This window comes from Equus caballus, chromosome 5, assembly GCF_041296265.1.
Source record: "Equus caballus isolate H_3958 breed thoroughbred chromosome 5, TB-T2T, whole genome shotgun sequence".
Taxonomy (NCBI): Eukaryota; Metazoa; Chordata; class Mammalia; order Perissodactyla; family Equidae; genus Equus; species Equus caballus.
Window position 1 is genome coordinate 27,257,802 of NC_091688.1, and position 18,871 is coordinate 27,276,672.

The 18,871-nt window shown below is 50.3% G+C and overlaps 1 protein-coding gene across 2 annotated transcripts in view; it reads left to right on the forward strand.

Annotated features, from left to right (window-relative positions):
- Nucleotides 1-18,871, forward strand: part of PLXNA2 (plexin A2) — a 213,014-nt gene that overhangs the window by 163,641 nt on the left and 30,502 nt on the right. For both annotated transcript variants that reach the window (XM_023640785.2, XM_023640786.2), the window contains 2 exons: nt 10,397-10,548; nt 17,014-17,131. In XM_023640785.2, the coding sequence (XP_023496553.2) occupies nt 10,397-10,548; nt 17,014-17,131 (270 nt within the window). The remainder of the gene's footprint in view (nt 1-10,396; nt 10,549-17,013; nt 17,132-18,871) is intronic.

Genomic DNA, 18,871 nt, shown 5'->3' on the forward strand with positions numbered 1-18,871 from the left:
CTGCCACATTGCCCGGTCAGGCCACACTGATGCTGGGCTGTAGGTGCACTGGTTTCACAGTTGTCTCTCCACTGACCGCTTTGTAGCTTTTACTTTATAAATTTTTCAGCTTCAGTAACTCCCCAACACCTCACTGGTTCATGCTTAGGGAATATAAATTCTCCTTAACGTTATCTTAGGTACATGTAACTGGGAGAGAAAACTAGTTGTAGAAAACCATGTACCTTGCTCTCCAAAATCAAGCTTAAATAATTGTTGATATGATAGTTTGAGATGATCCCTCCCTCACTCTTGCTTCCTCCTGCTCTCCCCTGGCCCAAATAATTTAAAGTAGATTTTTCCCCCTGGATTCTCTCCGATGCGAATGCATTTGTGAAACTGTCTGGAGCGCTGGACGTTTACAAGCATTTATCTGAAACGCTGCACCAAATCTCTGCAGGAAAGGCCAAAAGCGACCTGCCTAGGGCCAGCATGACTCGCTGCAAAGTTCCCAAGAAATAAATAAATAAGTCAGCCAGCTTTCCTGAGAAACAAGTCGGCACTCTGATCTCCCGTTCATTTATTTGCAGGCCTCATTAATATAACATCACTGCAACAAACAGCTAACGGGGGATGGTGTCAGGATGAATAATGGAGTTACTCTGCTGAGATAACAATTAGGTTTTGAATGTACTATCAGCTAAGACAGAGCCAGCAAGGATTCACGCCGGGTAGGAGAGCTGGCACCGCCAATGCCATAGATTCCTGCAGAGCCCGTCAGCTGGGCTCTAGCCTACCGTGAAGAGTGTGCACACCCGCGTGTGCACACATGCTCACGCACACACACACACCACAAGTTGGAAAAGAATGTGACAGTTTGCCGTCATGAGTTTAGCATCCAGGTATCTTTGGGAGCCAGGATGGGAGCAAAATTTGCAGGCACAAAGTTGGCATCCCTGCCCTCTCAAGTCAGGAAAATTCTAAGCAACAGGAAAGGAGTAAGTGGATTAGTCAGGAGAGGATTAGCTGTCTACACACCCACAGCGTGTCCTCACTGCCTTGTCCTGATTAGGGGGCTGCTCAGGGCAGAACCATCCTGATCCCAGTCTCAGACACAGGAGCTTTCAGAACAAAGCGTGACCATCAGTTGGGGATGCTCCATCCTGGAGCGACTTCTCTGGGAGCCCCTTCCTTGACTGCTCTGGGGGGCTCTGACATCAGTCTCTCTCATCTCCTCTTAGAAACCCAGTCTGTGGGGGCCAGTCCAGTGGCACAGTGGTTAAGTTTGCACATTCTGCTTCAGTGGCCTGGGGTTCACTGGTTCAGATCCTGGGTGTGGACCTACACACCGCTTGTCAAGCCATGCTGTGGCAGGCATGGCACATATAAAGTAGAGGAAGATGGGCATGGATATTAGCTCAGGGCTAGTCTTCCTCAGCAAAAAAGTGGAGGATTGGCAGCAGATGTTAACTAAGGCCTAATTTTCCTAAAAAAAAACCCCAGTCTAGGGTGCTGACAGCCTGCTGGAGACATGGCAAGAGCTTCACGCCCATCAGAGAGGCAGACAACGCCATCCTGGGCAATCTCCACAGACCAGCCACTTTCCCTCCACAAGTCCGGCTGTCTGCCCCTGCCCTCAGTCCCCACCAAGAACTACCCCAAGAGGCTCCACCTGTGTAGGATGCTTATACAAATGGAGCCACATTTCCTCTGGACCTCAGCTAGCCTGGCTTCTGCCTAGATTTCTAAACCATAAAATATGAGAATGAGAAAAATAATAGCTAACATTGGCTGAATGCTTACCTGGCACCTAGCACCACACTGAGCACCCTATGTATGCTATCTCATTTAGACCTTACAACAACTTTTATGAGGTAGAAGCTATTATTACCATTAGCTTCATTTTACAGATGAGGAAACCAAGGTACTGTGAGGTGTGATAACTTTCTAGAAGCCAACCTACTAGTAAGTTTTAGAATTGGGAGTTAACCCTCAGCTACTTGACCCTAGAGCCCCCACGTTTGACCAGGATACCATCCTTCATCTCTTTTCTGGGCTCACTTAGGCAAATAGAACTCTCAATCCACAGCACTGGGGGAGGAAAAGGAGCTGGCACCAAGCTCTTCATCAAGCCTGCTGCAGAGATGGGAAGAAAGCAAGTAGTGCCCACTCCCAGAATCATTTGAGGAGACTGGACATGCACCGGGAGAGATGACTAAGGGGCGAGGCCCAGGGGGGAGTGTAGACATTCACAGGGGCAGGGGCAGAGACGGGGGAGGATGGAAGCTGAGAAGCTCAGAGAGATGGCAGTGATTGGCAAGGCCAACTCCAGAGCTTCTTGAAAGCAGCAAGTTATGGCCTCAGCCAAGGGAGAGAGGCTGGGGGACCTGAGCAGAGGGAACCCAGGAGCAGGCTGGGGCATGAGTTCTCATGGCTGATGCCCTAGGAGTCTCTCCCAGAGCAGGAGGATGGTCCATGCAGGTGGTGTTGTGTGGAAGCTGAAAGCACAGGTTAGATAGACCAGGCTGGGCTCTGCCACTCACTGTGTAACCTTGAGCAGGTGACAACCTCTCTGGGACACTATTCCCCATCTGTAAAATGGAAATAATAAGAGTGCCTCCCTCGTAGCTTAAGTCCTAAGTGGGATAAAATATGTAAAGCGCTTGGCACCATCCCTGGCTCATGTAAGTACCTAATAAATGAAAACTTAGTGGCCATCATTATCAGAATGTTTAATAACCTGGAGCCGAGGTCCCGTTTCTGTCTTCTCTCCCACCACGGCTATCAGGCAGGAGATATAACCAGAGGAAGACAGAGTCTCCAGGATGGGAACCAGGCTTTGTGAGGTTCCTACCAAGAAGGGGTCCTCTTCTGACCCCTTAACCCCTAACCTGTAGGAGGCCCCAACTCCACCCCTCCAAGGCTCTGCCAGAATCCTAGAAATGGCCAGCCCGGCACTCCCCAGGGCCCCAAGCCCCTGGGCCTTCAGCGCCTCCCACTCTGCTCCCTGGGGCAGCCCTTCGGAGCTCCCCAGCTGTAATTAATCGGCTGCATCTGCTCTCGCCCTTGGGCGGCTTTGTGGCACAGTTCCCTCCGAATTGTTCAATTAGTGGCTGCAAGAATCAGGGCAAGTGCAGCACCACAGCAGCTGTTTTCCAGGTCATGGCACCCACAGCGGAAAACAACGATGACACAGTCTGGCAGGAATACAGATCTAGCTGGGGTGCTCCAGCATTCGACCGGGCTCAGTTGGGCTGTGCTGCTGGCAGGTAGGGTCTGAGTAGATGGCAAGTGGCTCCCCAAAGCAGCTACTCTAGGAGGCTTTGAGAGGACTCAGCAGGAGACAGGAGTCTCCTAGTTGGTCCCCTACCATCGGCACATGCCAGCCTCCTCCTACCTCCTACTGGCCTAAGATGAGCAGAGGAAGAAGTCCTTGGCCAGGACTTGGGCTAGCTCCCTTTACACCTGGGCTTGGTCAGTGACTATGGTTGGGGCTGGGTTTAGGGCCCCCCTCTGCCCTAACGTATTTCCCACATTTTCCTTCTGAATCCTGCAAATAGACAAACTTTTTATTCTACAACCAGTTAAAAAGCCAATACTCTTAAGGCAAGGTAACACAACTTAACATCCCTTTGAGATGCAAATAAAGGTTTCTTTAGGGAGGAGAGAATAACAGGGTGAGAGGTGCCTAAAATGATAGAAGGAACCCCAGGGAGGAAAAAAAGAACATGGGAAGGATACTAAGGACTTACCCTCCCTCTCAGATTTGCCCAGGGCCAGCCTGGTTAATGGCGTGTGTGACAAGCAATGGGAAGTCATCAGCACAGACCCTCCTTACCGCACATCAGACAGGCCTTCACTCAAGCCACGAGCCTACTTTGGGTCATTAAACTCTCAGAGGATGCGGGGAAATCTGAGGGTCCAACGAAAAGCATCTGAAATGATCAAAGGGTTTAGAAAACAAGATCTTCTGACAAAAGGCTACCAGAATTGCAGAAGCGCAGGCCAGGGGTGACTTAATTGCTGTCTTCAGTGTCTGAAAGATGTTTGATGAGGAAGCAGCTGTTCAGTTCTCCATTTGATGAGGAATCACCAGAAATTGGCTCAAATTACAGTAAGAGAGACTACAAGAAGAACTTCTGGGTGATTCCGATGTTAAAATACGACATGACTCCCAAGCAACGTGTAGGCACCTCCATTCTTCTAGTCATTAAAGAACACAGTTTGTCCTAGAATCTAGCTGAGACCCGTCTCCCAGTAACCGGGATATTTAGTGACGGCTGCTCTGTTCCAGGCAGTGTGCTAAGTATGAGGTTGCTAAGCAAAAGCGAGATGGGCTGTGTCTCAAGATAGTTATTGTCTTATTGAGGAAAGAAGCAGTTACAGTCCAGTGTGGCTACTGGGGTGTTCACAAAGGGCAGTGGGAATGTAGGAGAAAGTGCCACTAAGTCTGCCTGAGCGGCTCAGAGGTAAGTCTCTGTTAGCAGAGCCCTGGAAGAGGGGTAAGCATTTGTCATTGGACATACCTGACAGGCGGAGGGAACGGCATGTCAAATGTACCTAGGCTTTAGACCCTATAGTCGTAGGGACCCTTAGCTTGCCACCCAGAAGCATGCATAGTACATAAGCGAGCTGAACCACAGCTCGGGGCGGGCAAGCAGGCAAGGGAGGGAGTGCACAGCGGGGGTCAGCACAGAATACAGGGGAGACCCTCAGTAACCCCCTTCACCCCACTCAGAAACAGCAGCTGCTTCTGGGCCCTTCTCTCACTCATCCCCTACTTCTGGCTCTCACTTCTGAGGTCCACAGAGGACAATTTAGATAGATTTCTGGTCCACAGGATAATATGAAAAGTGTGGGGCTGAAATTAGTCAATATCTAAAGATCTTCCCAGCTGATTTCACAGGTTTTCAGCTCCCTTCCCCCTCTCTCCACACCTCCCCTTGCACACACACACTCACACACAGTTCCAAACTGTCAAACCATTTGTTTGCGTGGGTGTCTCATTCAGAATTACTTTCCTGAAAGAATTCATTGAGTTCGCTGTGAAATGCTGCTCCTACCCCACAATGGCTAATAGCCAGGGCAAACGGAAATGACAAGAAAGGAGGGAGGAGAGAACGAAGACCATTTTAGACAGGGCCAGTGTCCTCCCCTGTTCTTCTGGGTGAAAGGATGATGTCTGGCTCAGAATGTGCTTCTGTGCAGGGCCGAGAATCCACCACAGCCAAGGCCCTGGCCTGGGCAGCATGGCCACCCCTGCCTGGGCTCAGACTGCAGGACCCCCCTCAGACTTTCTCCCGTCGACCCATGAGCAGCACTCTCTACTCCAGGGCACCCCAGCCTCTGAGTTATGAGCTCCATGTTTCATGTGTCCTCCATCCAGATAAATAGGAAGATTCCCACCATCTCTAGGCTCCCTACCAACACCTCCATCCCATGTTTTTGTGATCTGGGAAAGCACAGGTGCAGGGGGAACATGAGGAAGGAAATTGCCAATTGTCAAGACCTGCTCTCTGAACCGCCATCATATTAGGGACTTTCCAAATGTTGTCTTACTTTACCTTCACAACATCCCTGGGAGGCAAGCATTGTTATCTGTTTTCTGATAATGACACTGAGATTGATCATAAGTGTCAGAGCTGGAATTCAAATTCAGGTGTGTTACACTGCAGAGGTCATTCTCTTCCTGCTGCAGACACTGCCTGAGCATCAGATGGTCTCTCTCCCTGACCCCAGCGTAGCCAGCAGCCCAAGGGCCATCTGAAACTGGAAGCCAAGACAGGTGGATGTGGCTACCATCTCGGCCATAACTTGGTCTCCCCTCTGTCAATGGGGGACTCTATATAACTCCACCCTGCCCTTTCACCTCACCTCTGCAGGAGGTTAGCTCTCCCATTCCCTGCAGCCCCACAATTTCTTCCAGATCTGGAAGGTCTTCCTTGGAGTTTTACAAGCAGTAGCTGGGGACTCCACCAACTTGCCTCTTTGTAGACCCACATAGAGAGGCCAGACTTGGTTCTCAAGGTAACGAAGCTTTGTGGATGCTATGCTGGGTGCCCTGCAATCTAATGCCTTGGGGCTCTCTTTTTAAGAGACAACCTTGGGGGTAGTCTCCAGGGTGGGCTTGGGACCCTGCAGCTGCCTGGTCTGAAGTGGTATCCTGCAGGATCCTGATCACTGCCTCTCTGGAGAATAAATTCTTTTCCATCAAACCTCCCCTCTGTAGCCTCTGCCCACTATTGGTCCTGGGGAGAAATGAGGAAAGCAGGGTGCCTGGGTTTTTATCACCCCAGGCTACCACACAGGCATCAAGGCCCTTATACTCATTCTCCAAGTCACCTGCAAGCCCTCAGGTGGAAGGGTATGCGTCCTATAGGATACCTCCCTCTGTTCCTTTGCACTCTGAGCCCAGTCCTCCACCTTGACTCTCTGATTTTTAAGCTGGGGGAGAGCAAATGGCATGTGCAAAGGCACAGAGATTTTTAAAGTGTATTGTGCATACAGGAACCACTGGTCTGTGGCTAGAACATGAGGACGTAATATGGGATGGCAGATGTGACTGAAGAAGTTACAAAGACCAAAAACTGAAGGACAAGTGCCAGGGCTGGAATTAGGGACTTTGCCTTGACAGTGGTTGGAGCCATTGAAGGTTTTTAGAGCAAGCGAGTAGTAACCTGGTCAAATACGTGTTCATGAAGGTCACGCAGGCAGTATGAGGAAGTTAGATCGAATGGAGGAACGTGGAGGCCCCTGTCGTTAGTGTGAGTGAGAGGTGGTGGAGCCCTGCTTATCACCTGCTCTGAAACACAGAGTGGGGCACAGATTCAAAAGACACCTAGGAATAAGAACTGATAGCGCCTGCTGACCGTATTTATTATACACAGTAGGTGAGGGAAAGAAACCGGTTCAAGATGCTTGCAAGATTCCTGGCTGGGTGCACAGTGATTCCATTAACCTTGAGAAAGAATCTGAGTGGATAATCAGATTGGGAGTGGAAGGACGAAAAATTAAGAGCTCATTTTTAGACGTGGTGAAATTCGAGGTGCCTGAGGGACGTCTCTGTGGAAGTGGAGATGTCCAGTAGCAATTGGATATATGGATATGGAGCTCAGGAGAGAGGTCTGAGCCAACGATATAGATGTGGAAGTCATCAGTAATGGAGGCCTTGGGAGTCCTCTTGCAAATCAAACGCTCACCACCTCATCTATGTTTTGGAAATCCAGACTTTTAACACATCACTTTTGTTTTAAGCAAGGAAGATTAAGCTATGTCCTCTGTAAGCCCCAGGGCACAGTGGCTGCTGAGTGCCTTCACCCCCAAACTCCTTCTCCACCTGCCCAGGTGCTGGTGGCACAGCACATAGTGTGTGCCATGTGAGAAAGAAGACCACATGGACCAGCATTCCCTGGGCACTTTCCAATGACGCATGAGGACTCTGATTCCCCAGGTTTGGATTCCAGCAGCTGTTAGCTGGGTTAGAAGGGATCAGCCTGGTGTCTCTACACCCCAAACTACCTATCTCTTTGACATGTGTCTTCATGCCAAGATTATAACACTTGCTAGTAATCAAAAAAAAAAAAAAAAGGTCTTCCTTCTGTAAACAGTCTGAGCTGGCTTATGCTGCTGAGCAGCTGAGCAGCTCTGTGCTAACAAATGGACGCTACAACGGCACCCCAGTGCCCATGACCATGTCTCTGACCCTGACCCTTCAGTGTCAGAAGGGGACACTACAATGACGTACCAGCAGGAGGAAGCTGCCTCGTGGAAGCTGCCAACACCACTGAATCTCCACAATACAATCCCCACATGCTACCTGCAAGATGGTAGTATTTTTAGGCTTTCCAGAAAGATTTCATTTCACAGTTTTTCTGAAAGGTTGTAATTAACTGCAGCGAGCAAAAGAATGTATTTTTTAAAATAAATTGGGGAAGGAGAGCGAACCAATCACCACAGTTTTGTCAGTTCCTTTTGGTAGGTGGGTTCCTGCATCCAGGTGGCTGGGGGAGGGAGGGACGGAGGGCCAGGCTGGTGGAGCTCATTCCAAGTGGACCAAAGGAGAACCAAGTGGGCACTCAAGGCAAATTCTCTCCTACCCATAATCCCCTGCAGAGAGATGGAAGCCGCTCCTTCCCTTCTCCTTATTAATAAGGGTCCATCGCCCAGAGCCCAGGAGGCCTGGGTACCTGAGGAAACTGTGCCAGGGGAGAGTGGAACAGCCAAAATCTGGCATTGTTTAATTTTAGAGTCCCCAGGGAGAGAAGAGCTGTGGGGCTACTGGTTCCTCATGCCAGCTCCTTTCTCTCCAAATTGTCCTTCCTGCCCCTCCCCCACTCACTCCGCCACACAGAGGTGCTCTGAGCCCCTCTACTATCTCTCCCTTGATTCATTTCATGAATCCTGTTTATTTTTGTTCATAAGGTGGGATATTTTATTCCTGGGAAAAGGAGTCAGAGCCATAGATAAGGTGACTTGAGTGAAATGAGCCCCCAGATGAGAGAGTTCAGGGCCTGGGCTGGCAAGGAGGGAAGGAGGCCTCACCATAGAAGGCCTACAGTAAAGGAGGGGAAGGCGGGAGGTCTGAGTTCGAGTCTGTGCAGCCAACTTCCTGAGAGCCCAGGAGGCAGCTGGACGGTGAGGGAGGAGGTCTGTCCCCGGTTCTCAGCCTTACCGTCATCTCTTCTCTGCCCACTCTCACCTGGGGATTTATGGCCAAGCTGGTGACAGAATTCATGGTTGCTCACATCATAGGAAGGGAGCAGTGCTCCTTTGGGGGAGTTGGGAGGTGGAAAGGGTCTCCAGAGCCTTCCACAGAATTTTCACCTGTACTTACCTATCATCTGTGCCCTGGGGAATACTGACTCCGCTGCCCACTGGACACACCACCAGCAGGTATGGGGTTAAGGGAGGCTCCCCAGAGGGAGCCCAAGGACAGAAGACCCCAAGGCTGCAGCTCTGCCCAGAGGCCCCATCTGAGGGATTCTGGTGGACTCTTGGCCTGGACCAACCCACCTCTCCCTCTCTCCCTCCCTCTCCGTCTTGCCTTTCTTATAATATAGTGAAAAGAGCCCTGGACTTCTTTACCATTGTGTCTACAAGTTGTATGAGGATCTCAGGATAAGATACTCTAAGCCCCCTTCCAGTTCTGAAATTCTGTGTTCCTCTGCTGCTTAGGATTGAGTTCACGTCTAAGTTCCTCCCTTTTCAGACAACTACAGACCACAAAGTATGAACTTACTCACTGGGATCTGTTGGATCCCAAAGAGTGGCATTTTTCCAAGAACCTGATCTATTGCCAGTCAGAAGTTTACACGTTGGGAGAAGCTGATTCCACAGTTCCTTTTCCTGCTGGATCAAAGCAACATGAGATAGTCAACATTTGGAGACTGAATTAGAAATGAATAAATAAATGGTCCTTGCTAATGGGGAGCCAGCAAAATTTGGAAAAATCCTAAAGTCCTTTCTCCTTGGTCCTAGCATGTGTCACAGGATTGTTTTGCACAGTGTCAAGCACACTCTCTGTCTTGGGTCATCTCCCCTGTCGCAGTACCTAATCTCAGACTCCTCTGGGCTCCCATAGCTTTTCCTCAGAATCTACCTTATCACTGTGTACCCAGCATCAGCGTTCCTTATGGCCTCCTTTGTCTCCTCCTTCTTGACCGTAAGTTCCTTGAGGGCGAATTTCCTGTTGTATTCCTCATTGTAACCCCTGCAGAGTCTAGCACAGAGGAGTGGCAATAAGAGCACATCACCATTACTAAGCCCTTTCTGGTTTACAAAATGCTCCCAAATACCCTCTACTGGGGAGCTCCCAGGGCAAGGTTGGTAGTAAGGATTATCCCCGTTCACAAATGAGAAGAACTGATGTTCAGAGGTTGGCCTGGTGGTGTAATTGTTGGGTTTACATGCTCCACTTTGGTATCCCAGGATTCACTGGTTTGGATCCCAGGCATGGACCTACACGCTGCTCATCAAGCCATGCTGTGGCAGCGGCCCACATGCAGAGTAGAGAAGGATTGGCACAGATGTTAGCTCAGGGACATACTTCCTCACCAAAAAAAAAAAAAGAAAACTGAGGTTCAGGGAGATTATGTGACTTGATCACAATCAGGCACCAGTGAATTAGAGATGCGTCTCACACAATCATTTTCTGCCTCAATTCCAGTACTTTCTGATCATTTCTTTTTCATAAATGGATGAATGAATGAATGAATGATCTAAAGAACCAAGGAAGTCATGTAAAGCAAGGTGATGTCAGGATACTAGGTAAGCTAAAAAGTGGAGAAGACACACTCAGTTCACCCAGATTCCAAGTATCCATCAAGGTCAAAGTCTTTGGGAAACGGGAAAGGGGTATGGGGACTGCTGCCTCTACTCCTGTGGGACCGTGTTCCCTAATCCCATTTCCCTCCCGCAGATCTTGACGGTGTCTGGACCACCCGAAGGAGGGACTCGAGTGACCATCCATGGTGTGAACCTGGGTCTGGACTTCTCCGAGATTGCCCACCACGTGCAGGTGGCTGGGGTACCCTGCACACCCCTGCCAGGGGATTACATCATCGCTGAGCAGTGAGTCCAGTCCACTCCCATGGGAGATCAGGGTGGGGACTCTCCCTCTCCCTTCTCTGGGGCTCCTCCAGGATTCATCTCCCGTCTCCATCCTCCCAAGGTCCTTGCCCCCAGAAGCCTTCCCAGGGCCACCTCCTATCCCATCTGTACTCTCAGAGGGTCGTATTCTGTTCCAGTCTGGTTCCCTGCCTCCTCTGGCATCAGGGCTCCCCAAGTAACGCTGCCCGTCATTCAGCCTTCGCCTGCCCGCCGATGTGACGGAGCCACTTTCCCAGCCAGCCCGGGCCGCTCCCCCACCAGCCCCCATTGGAATGCATCCTGCACGGTGGGCTGCGGGCAACAATTTGTTTGGCTCATGGGGCTCTGACAGCAGCTTAATCCAAGCAGGGCCTCCGCCGGAGCAAATTCATTTATTTCACTAAGGGAAATGTCAGCTGGAAATTAGAAAATAGGCATGTAGTGGCAGACAGGCGAACGGGGCTCCAGGAGTGACATATGTTCCATTTTGGGGTGTTCGTTTGGCAGTGGCGGCCGCTGTGGAGTTGGTGGGCAGGAGTCGGGCACAAAGCTGGGGGTAGGAGGGTAGAAGGAGGGATGCTTCTCCTCCAAAGAAGAAAAAGAGGGGAGCTGCCAGATCATTCTGCATGATTTCTCATGTAAAGTCAGGTTAAGTCACCTTGATTGCACTGAGAACATAGCTTTGCAAGGGGGTCTAGGAGCCTGACCAAGCGCACAACTTAGAGGAGGAGCTTCTCCTCCTGAGCTCCACCCCCTGCAGCCTGGCCTTCCCTTTCACCTCCCCAGGGCCAGCATTTAGTCGGAACCATAGAAATGGCATCACTTTATCTGTTATCAGCACTTGCACTTTCTCATCATTATCTCCTTTTTAATTGGTGAGGACTCTGAGAGGTATTGTTATCACCATTTTACCAACCAGGAGAGAGCACAAAATTCAGAGAAATGAAATGACATCTCCAGTTCACTCAGTGCAGAAGTGGCCAAGACAGATTTAGAACTTAAGTCTCCTGACTCTTTGTCCAGGCCTCTTTCCAGCAATGGGGCAAGATTCCTGGGTAAGAGTGGCCTGAAAATTCCATGATTCATCAGCATGTGGTTTCAAGGATCAGGGGCCGTGATTCCATTGTGGCCCAAAGCAGAGTCAGACTCAGGAGGGTGAATTCCCAGACTTTGAGGGCTAGTGTGATAGCTGCTAGTCTCAGCAAGAGAGAAGAAGGAGCTGACCTGGTCCTTTGGACCTGATCCTTCACTGACAGCCTCATCCCTGCCAGGAGTGAATCTTGGAAGAAACACTGGCTGGGTCTACAGGAAAGAGATGAGGGGCGGGGCTGGGGAGAAAGGACATAAGTAGCACTTCTGAGCCAGAGGAGGAGGGAAATGCTGTTGGGACCAGAACCAGGACAGCCTGCAGAGGTCCTCACAGTCAGATGGTCTGCACAGAGCCCAGCTCCCTGCCAGACTGGGCCAGACACTCAGTCTCACTGACCCCAAATCCACCTTGGCCTCAAGGACCTGCCTTGGGCCTCTAGACACAGGCCAAGTGTCCAACTTGGTAAGATACCACAGAACTCCAAAGAAAAGGGTTTGGGGGGACCAAGGGGTAAGACTTTGAGCTTAGAAGTGCAAACTCTTGGGCAGCTGCACATGGAAATCTCATAAGATTCGAAATTAAAAGGTGTTCTAAGTGCTGGCTCCTCTACTGACCAGCCCTGAAACCCTTGCAGACTGTTTGGGGTCTCAGACCCTCATCATCCTAATGGAAATCATGACTCCTACTGCACAGCTTTTGGGGGAGAATGCAGTAAGATGAGAAAATGGAGTCTGTAACATACCATATAAATGTAAGGAAATACAGTTCTTTCTTTGACATCAAAAGCACTACATTCACCCAGGGCCCCGGGGAAGAAAGTGCCGAGAGAGAAACCAGAAGTAAGGATGTGAAAGGAGCCTGAGGAGGTGAATGGTCACCAGGGGTCCCTGCCAAGACTGGTGTTCACCTCAGAAAACTGCCACTGTCGTCTCCTCGGGCAGGAAGTGGTTCACACACTCCGTAGCTCCGCTGGATGCAGCCCTGGTTTCCAGCCGCGCCTGCCTCATTACTGCTCTCGAGGTTTCAGAGTTTGTTAACATCATTAAAGCCTCCATCCCGGGCAGTGAGCAGCAGGCACAATCGTTACAGATGTCTGCGAGAGATGAATTTGGCTAAACAGGCCTAGTGCAGAGTCCCAGGCGCGGGCAGGATTAGCGGGCACAGTAATGACTCACCATATGCTTGTGCCGTGCCATCTATCACTCGGCAATTAGGTTAATGTTGGTTAAAGGACCCCGCTTAGTCCTGCAGTCAGCACCCCACAGGTCTGTGGAAGGCTGGATGATTCCATCACAGGACGTTTTCCAGACAATGGGACACAGGTTGAGGCTGCAGCTCAGCCCCTCCTGGGACAGGGGCTCTGTGTAAGATGGACTCAGTTTGGGTCTTCGGACCCCCTCCCTCTCATCTTCTGCACCTGTGAACTCAGCCATGGCTGGAGGGAATTTAGATGCATGTGCTCCCCACCCCAGGGGTGCGCACTCATGGGGAGAAAGGCACCATCTATGCCAGTCTACAGGAGGTGGTGCAGTGTGGGGGCGAAGGCACTGGGCTGGTGCCAGGAGCTCAGCTGTTGATGAGCGAGGTGACTTTGGGCAAGTCACTTTGCTCCCTGAACCTCAAATATTTCATCAAATACGTTCATGGAACATACAGCCTGGAAAATGGGTGTATAGAAATAGATGATCTCTACCATCATTTCTATGGTCCACAGAATGTCAAAAGCAGTAAATTGTATGCCCTATGGAATCTGCAACTCCCACCATTAGAAAGCTTATCGGTGACACCAATGTGTCTCCAGAAGCTTCCTGTCAACCAGGAGGAGTCAAACCTTCAAATGTTGAAGCTAAATAACTGTTGGACGGTTATTTAGTCCAACTCCTCATTTTACAAGGAGGAAATTTAGGCATGCCCAGCTATTGTCTCCTAATAATACCAGGAGGGCCGGCCCGGTGGCGCAGCAGTTAAGTGCACGTGTTCTGCTTTGGCAGCCCAGGGTTTGCCAGTTCGGGTCCCGGGTGCAGACATGGCACCACTTGTCAAGCCATGCTGTGGTAGGCATCCCACATGTAAAGTAGAGGAAGATGGGCACGGATGTTAGCTCAGGGAAAGAGGAGGATTGGCAGGAGTTAGTTCAGAGCTAACCTTCCTCAAAAAAAAAAATAATAGTAATAATACCAGGGAGCCTAGAGCCACCAGGGACACTGGGAGGTGGCAGGGAATGCAGGTGGTCCCCAGAAATCAAAGCACAGGAACTGTGCTGACTTGTAAGGCCTGAAGGAGGAAGTGATGCACACACTACTGCTTATGGGCATCTATAACCAGGAAGGTAGAGGGCACAGGTGGTTAGTTCTCAGAGCCTTAGGGACCCAGCCAGGTCTTTCCTACCCCCTTGTCCCCTCCAGGCCTACCAACAACCTCAACTCTACCCCAGCATTACTGCCATGTCCACCCTGTGCCTTCCCCAAAAAACATACAGAGCATTCTGTTAATTCTAGAAGCGGCAGAGTGGAGTGGTCAAAGGGATGAGCTTTGGAGTCAGGCTGACCCGGATTTGAATCATGGTTCTGCCACTTTACCGAACTGTGGCTGTAGATAAGCCAGTTTGCATCTCTGAGCCTGTTTCGTTATCTATAAAATGGAGATAATAGACCCACCCTGTAGGAGAGCCTGAGGATGACACGAGATCTCGTCTTGTACAGTGCTTGCCACCATCACAGCTCAGTAAATTGTCACTCTTATTGTTATTTATTATTAAGGTGCAGAATCTGCTTTGGCCTCACCCTCTTTCCTCTTTCCGCTCGCTGCAGCTGCCCTGGCTTCTTCCTTTAACTCCTCATCTCCCTGAGCTCAGAGAACAAATGCCTACAACACATACCCCCAAGGATGCCTTTCCGTCCTTCCCAGCAAGCACTGGGTCCCAGGAATGAAAAGGAAGACGAGTCAGAGGTCATTGGTGTTCTACACCACTCCTGATTCCTTAGGACTCTCACCCACTTCCTAGACCTGCCAACCCAGACGCTTTTCTACAATCCACTGCTGACCACAGCCCCTCTCCCCACATGCTCGATGAAGGAGAACCTCGTTCCACAGGTGGAGAGAGGGGTCAGTTGCATTCCGAGGAAGGGAACCCATGGTCCAGCTCTGGGCCCTCACTGCTGCCCAGCCCCTGGTCCCCAGCATCATGCCCTCCAGGCGGGACATTCAGAGCCAGCTGCAGGCACTCAGCCTTGGACACGTGGGCAGCATCCATCTCCCATCCATCCCTCTTCTCCCAGGTGCTTGATGTGTAAAACTTATCTTTTGGGACATGGACCCTGAGCAAGAAAACGTTCCAGAAAAAAGAACGTGTCAAGAGGCCACAGCCCATTGTTAACTCCCTCCCGGGACAGCTGAACAGACCATTCTAGGCCCTCCCCTCTCCTAGAGAGGCCCTGGGGCCCAGGGAGGAACAGACATGCCCATGACCTTAGCATGTTCTCGTATTTCCTCTTTGCATGGCTCAAGCCTGCCGTGATTTCTGCTTCCCTTTCTTCTCCAGGATCGCTCCAGCAGAGGGACCGAGGTGGGCAGGTGAGGGACAGGAAAGCCCCGACTAGAAGAGAGGGAAAGAGACTCCTCTGCTCCCTTCTCATCTTGTTCTTCTCTCCCACCACTGCTTCTCCTCTGAAGCTCCCTGAGATTGCAGGACATGGTTTGCAGGATGGCGGGGACCCCAAACAGGCAGGCGCTAGGGCCCAGGAAACAGGACGAGAGAGTTGTTACTCCAAGCCAGCAGCAGCAGGGAAATAACCACACACAGCACCTTAAATTAAGCTGCTCAAATACTCCGCTAATGAGGTTTAAGGAGACAGTTACGTGTAAAATACTAATTGATCCTCACTATCATCTTTACTCTGGGTTCATAATTTATTTATTTATTCATAGAGAAAGGGAAGGGAGAATATCCTTCTATGTGCATTCAGTACTTTCCTGTTGAATCTAATATGCTAAACGTAATAAGACAGTTATTGCATGTTAAGTAAATATTCACCGGGAGTGAAAGTACTTATTTGGGATTAACTGTTACGAAGGAGATGGAGCTCAGTGGCGTGCCGCGTTGTGTGAGCATGCGATGTATTTGTTTAATGTAAGTTTTATTACATCGAAATGAAATCTCTGTTTAGTTACCTTCCTTCCTAGAGAAAATGTTGAGATAAGCATCGCTCGGTTAAACACAGATCTTTCCCACCGTGCCAGGATAATGCTGAGGATTAGTGTAGAGGGGTCTGTTTTTCTGACTCCCCACTATGCAAGCTTACCAGGGGCACCAGACCGCTCTGAACTCTTAAATGGTGTTGGGAGGAAAGGAAAATCCTTTGCTCTGTCCCTGGTTCCTTTTTGCTGAGCCTGGTGGGGCCCTTTCCCACCCACCCCCTGCCTTATAATTCCAGGCAAGAGGTACCCCGAAGAACCTGATTTCTTCAGTCCCTCCCATATCCTCTGGCTGCCCACCCTTTCTAGAAGGCTGCTGTGGCTAAGGCAGCCAGTCTCTACATGTGCTTGTTGTAACTTATCTCAGGCACCAGGGAAGTCATCACTGGGGCTATTGATCTGCACTTCGTGAGTGAGAATGCCGCAGCCCTCTCCCCTCCAGCTCTCCCGTTAATGTGAGACGTGACTTCCAACCCCAGGGCTGGTTCGCTGTCTCGCCCACTAGCTCAGTGCCCTCAGTCCTTGATTAAGTGGGAGTCCAGTGTCGACTGCTGTCCTAATGAACTCATCCACCTCCCACCCCGTCGCCTACTGCCTCAGGATGGACGCCGCTCCTCCGTTGTGCTGGCAGCTCCTGTTTTGGGCTCTTGCTATCTCGCCAGATTATCTATTCCCTTTTTAAGACTCACTGCAGGAAACAAACCACAATTGAATCGGTTTGGCAAATAGGCCTTCACTCCCTCTTTTAGGGAGAGTTTCCGTGTTGGCTTGCCACACAGGAAAGAACGCTAAATTACTTCCCTAGTCTCTGTTAGACAACAGGTTTATTCCACAAATACTGGGTAGCTACCCCATGCTAGGCGCTGCATGAGGCAGTGGGGACTACAGGCTTATTCAGAGAATTAGGCAGCGTAGTATTTCGGAGGCACCCAGCGCTTCAGAACTGATCTTGTCCAGCTTCTCACTGTACTGATGAGAGACTGAAGCCCAGAGAGGGAAATCACTTTACCCAAGGTCACACAGCTGGATGTGAGCAAGCTGGGTCACAGTCCAGCACTATTGCAAGACTAGGATGTGTCATTCACTGTGACCGGGTGAGCAAGCGGGGGCAGGGATGCCAGCTCTTGCCAAGCCTCTCACAGGAAGGTTTGCTCTCTCCTTAGGATCGTCTGTGAGATGGGCCATGCCCTCGTGGGAACCACCTCGGGGCCTGTGCGCCTGTGCATTGGCGAGTGTAAGCCCGAGTTCATGACAAAGTCCCATCAGCAGTACACCTTTGTGGTGAGTATGGGGTCCAGCCTCCGGCTACAGGCTCTCAGCAAGGGCACACTTCTCATGCAGCCTTCTCCCGGGATGCTCCCACACTCCCCCTCCCAAGCCAGGCACCTCCAGGCTTCTCGCAGACTCAGCCGAGTAGGAGACCAGAAACAGGAACTTCTGGCTTCCTTCTTTGCAAGCCCGTCTTTCTCGGGTGGAGTGGGTTTGTGACTGACAAAGCTGTGAGGACTTTGACATCGCAGAGAGCCACAGGTCAGAATTCTAAATAAGGCAAAATCAGGCCTTTCTTAGAAAGTGGGTCCTAGACGCAGGGTGGGGAGGGGCTGCCCTTTGTCCTGCCAGTGTGATATCTTAGTCTAATTCCAGCCTAATGAGGACAGATCGCCTGAGGGACCTAATTAAAAAGGTCTATATTTATCCACATGCTTTGTTTTCTGCAAAGAATATTGTAAGTGGAAGGCTAGAGGAATCACTTGAAATCCTGTAGGGACATGTGTCTATGCACAGGACCTCAGGAGTGGGGTGTACAGGGAGCTGCTCTGTGTGTTGTTGTGGTTACACCCACATGTGCATGTACTCACACTGAAAACATCTCTTCACACTCAGGCAACAGGTAGTGGAATCACGAAAGCTTTCTTTAAGGCTGGCACCGTCTTCCTGCTCAATCAATAACTTGCTTCTGGGGCCCTGGAGTCCGCTGGGGCTATATTTTTACTGAATCAATCACTTGCTTCTGGGGCCTTGGAGTCCCTTTTCTGACACTTGCCTATGCCGTCACCTTGAGTTCTTCGTTAAAAAGTGTTAACATCATGGATGGGGTCAAACCAGCCTTGCTAAGAGTTTTTGAAAAAATCATTAGGCTACAAAATTCTATTCTCTCTCAAGCATTTTGCTGCTTGTTTTAGGTTTTCCAGTCTCTGCCTTCTTAGCTCAGCATCTCCGCCTTTTTCTTGCACTAGTCTTCTCTCTCGGATTGGGGAGTACCGCAGTCTGCCTGCAGCCACCCACCCATCTCCTACACAGGACCGATGGAGTCTTGTGTGAGAAACAACTACAGAAGGACTAGATGGAGAGAGAACTGTAGAATGTCAGAGCTGGAAGGGGCCTTAGAGATAATTTAGCCCACCCTTCTCACTTGACAGAGGAGCAAACAAAAGCCTGGAGTGATCGAGAAACTAGTGAGTGGCTAACGGGGACCGGAATTCATGCCTATGTAGTTGCTCAGTTAAATGCACTTTCTACGCCACTCTGCTGCCCTCCAGGCAGAAACAGTTCCTTTCTGAGTGAGGTCAGCTGCCTGATGCATTTTAGGCCAGACATTTCTTTTAAGCTTAGGCTTAATTTTACAATTCAGTGAGCTCACTAGAAAGTCCCAGCCAACCATGGGCCATCCTCCTGATGAAGGTTGGGGAAGCTATGTCTAACATTTACAGACAGCTCTCTGCACCAGGCACCATGCCATGCCCTTCACATGCTTAGGGAGGGACTGAAGGACATGCGATGGATCGTTAATGGAGGACTTAGCCTCTTGGTGGCCCAGTCCAGGCAGGGATGCTTAATTCAGCCCTATCGATTTTGTGCCAAAAAAATCAGTACAGGCTCTAGATAGAGAAGCATTTTCAAATTGTTCTCAATTTGTAAACTAATTGATAGATTAGTCAGTGTCACCTCTGCCTCCCCATCAGTGTTATGAGCATGAGACTCCCCGGGGAGTTAATTAATTCCAAAACGTGGCCCTTCTGC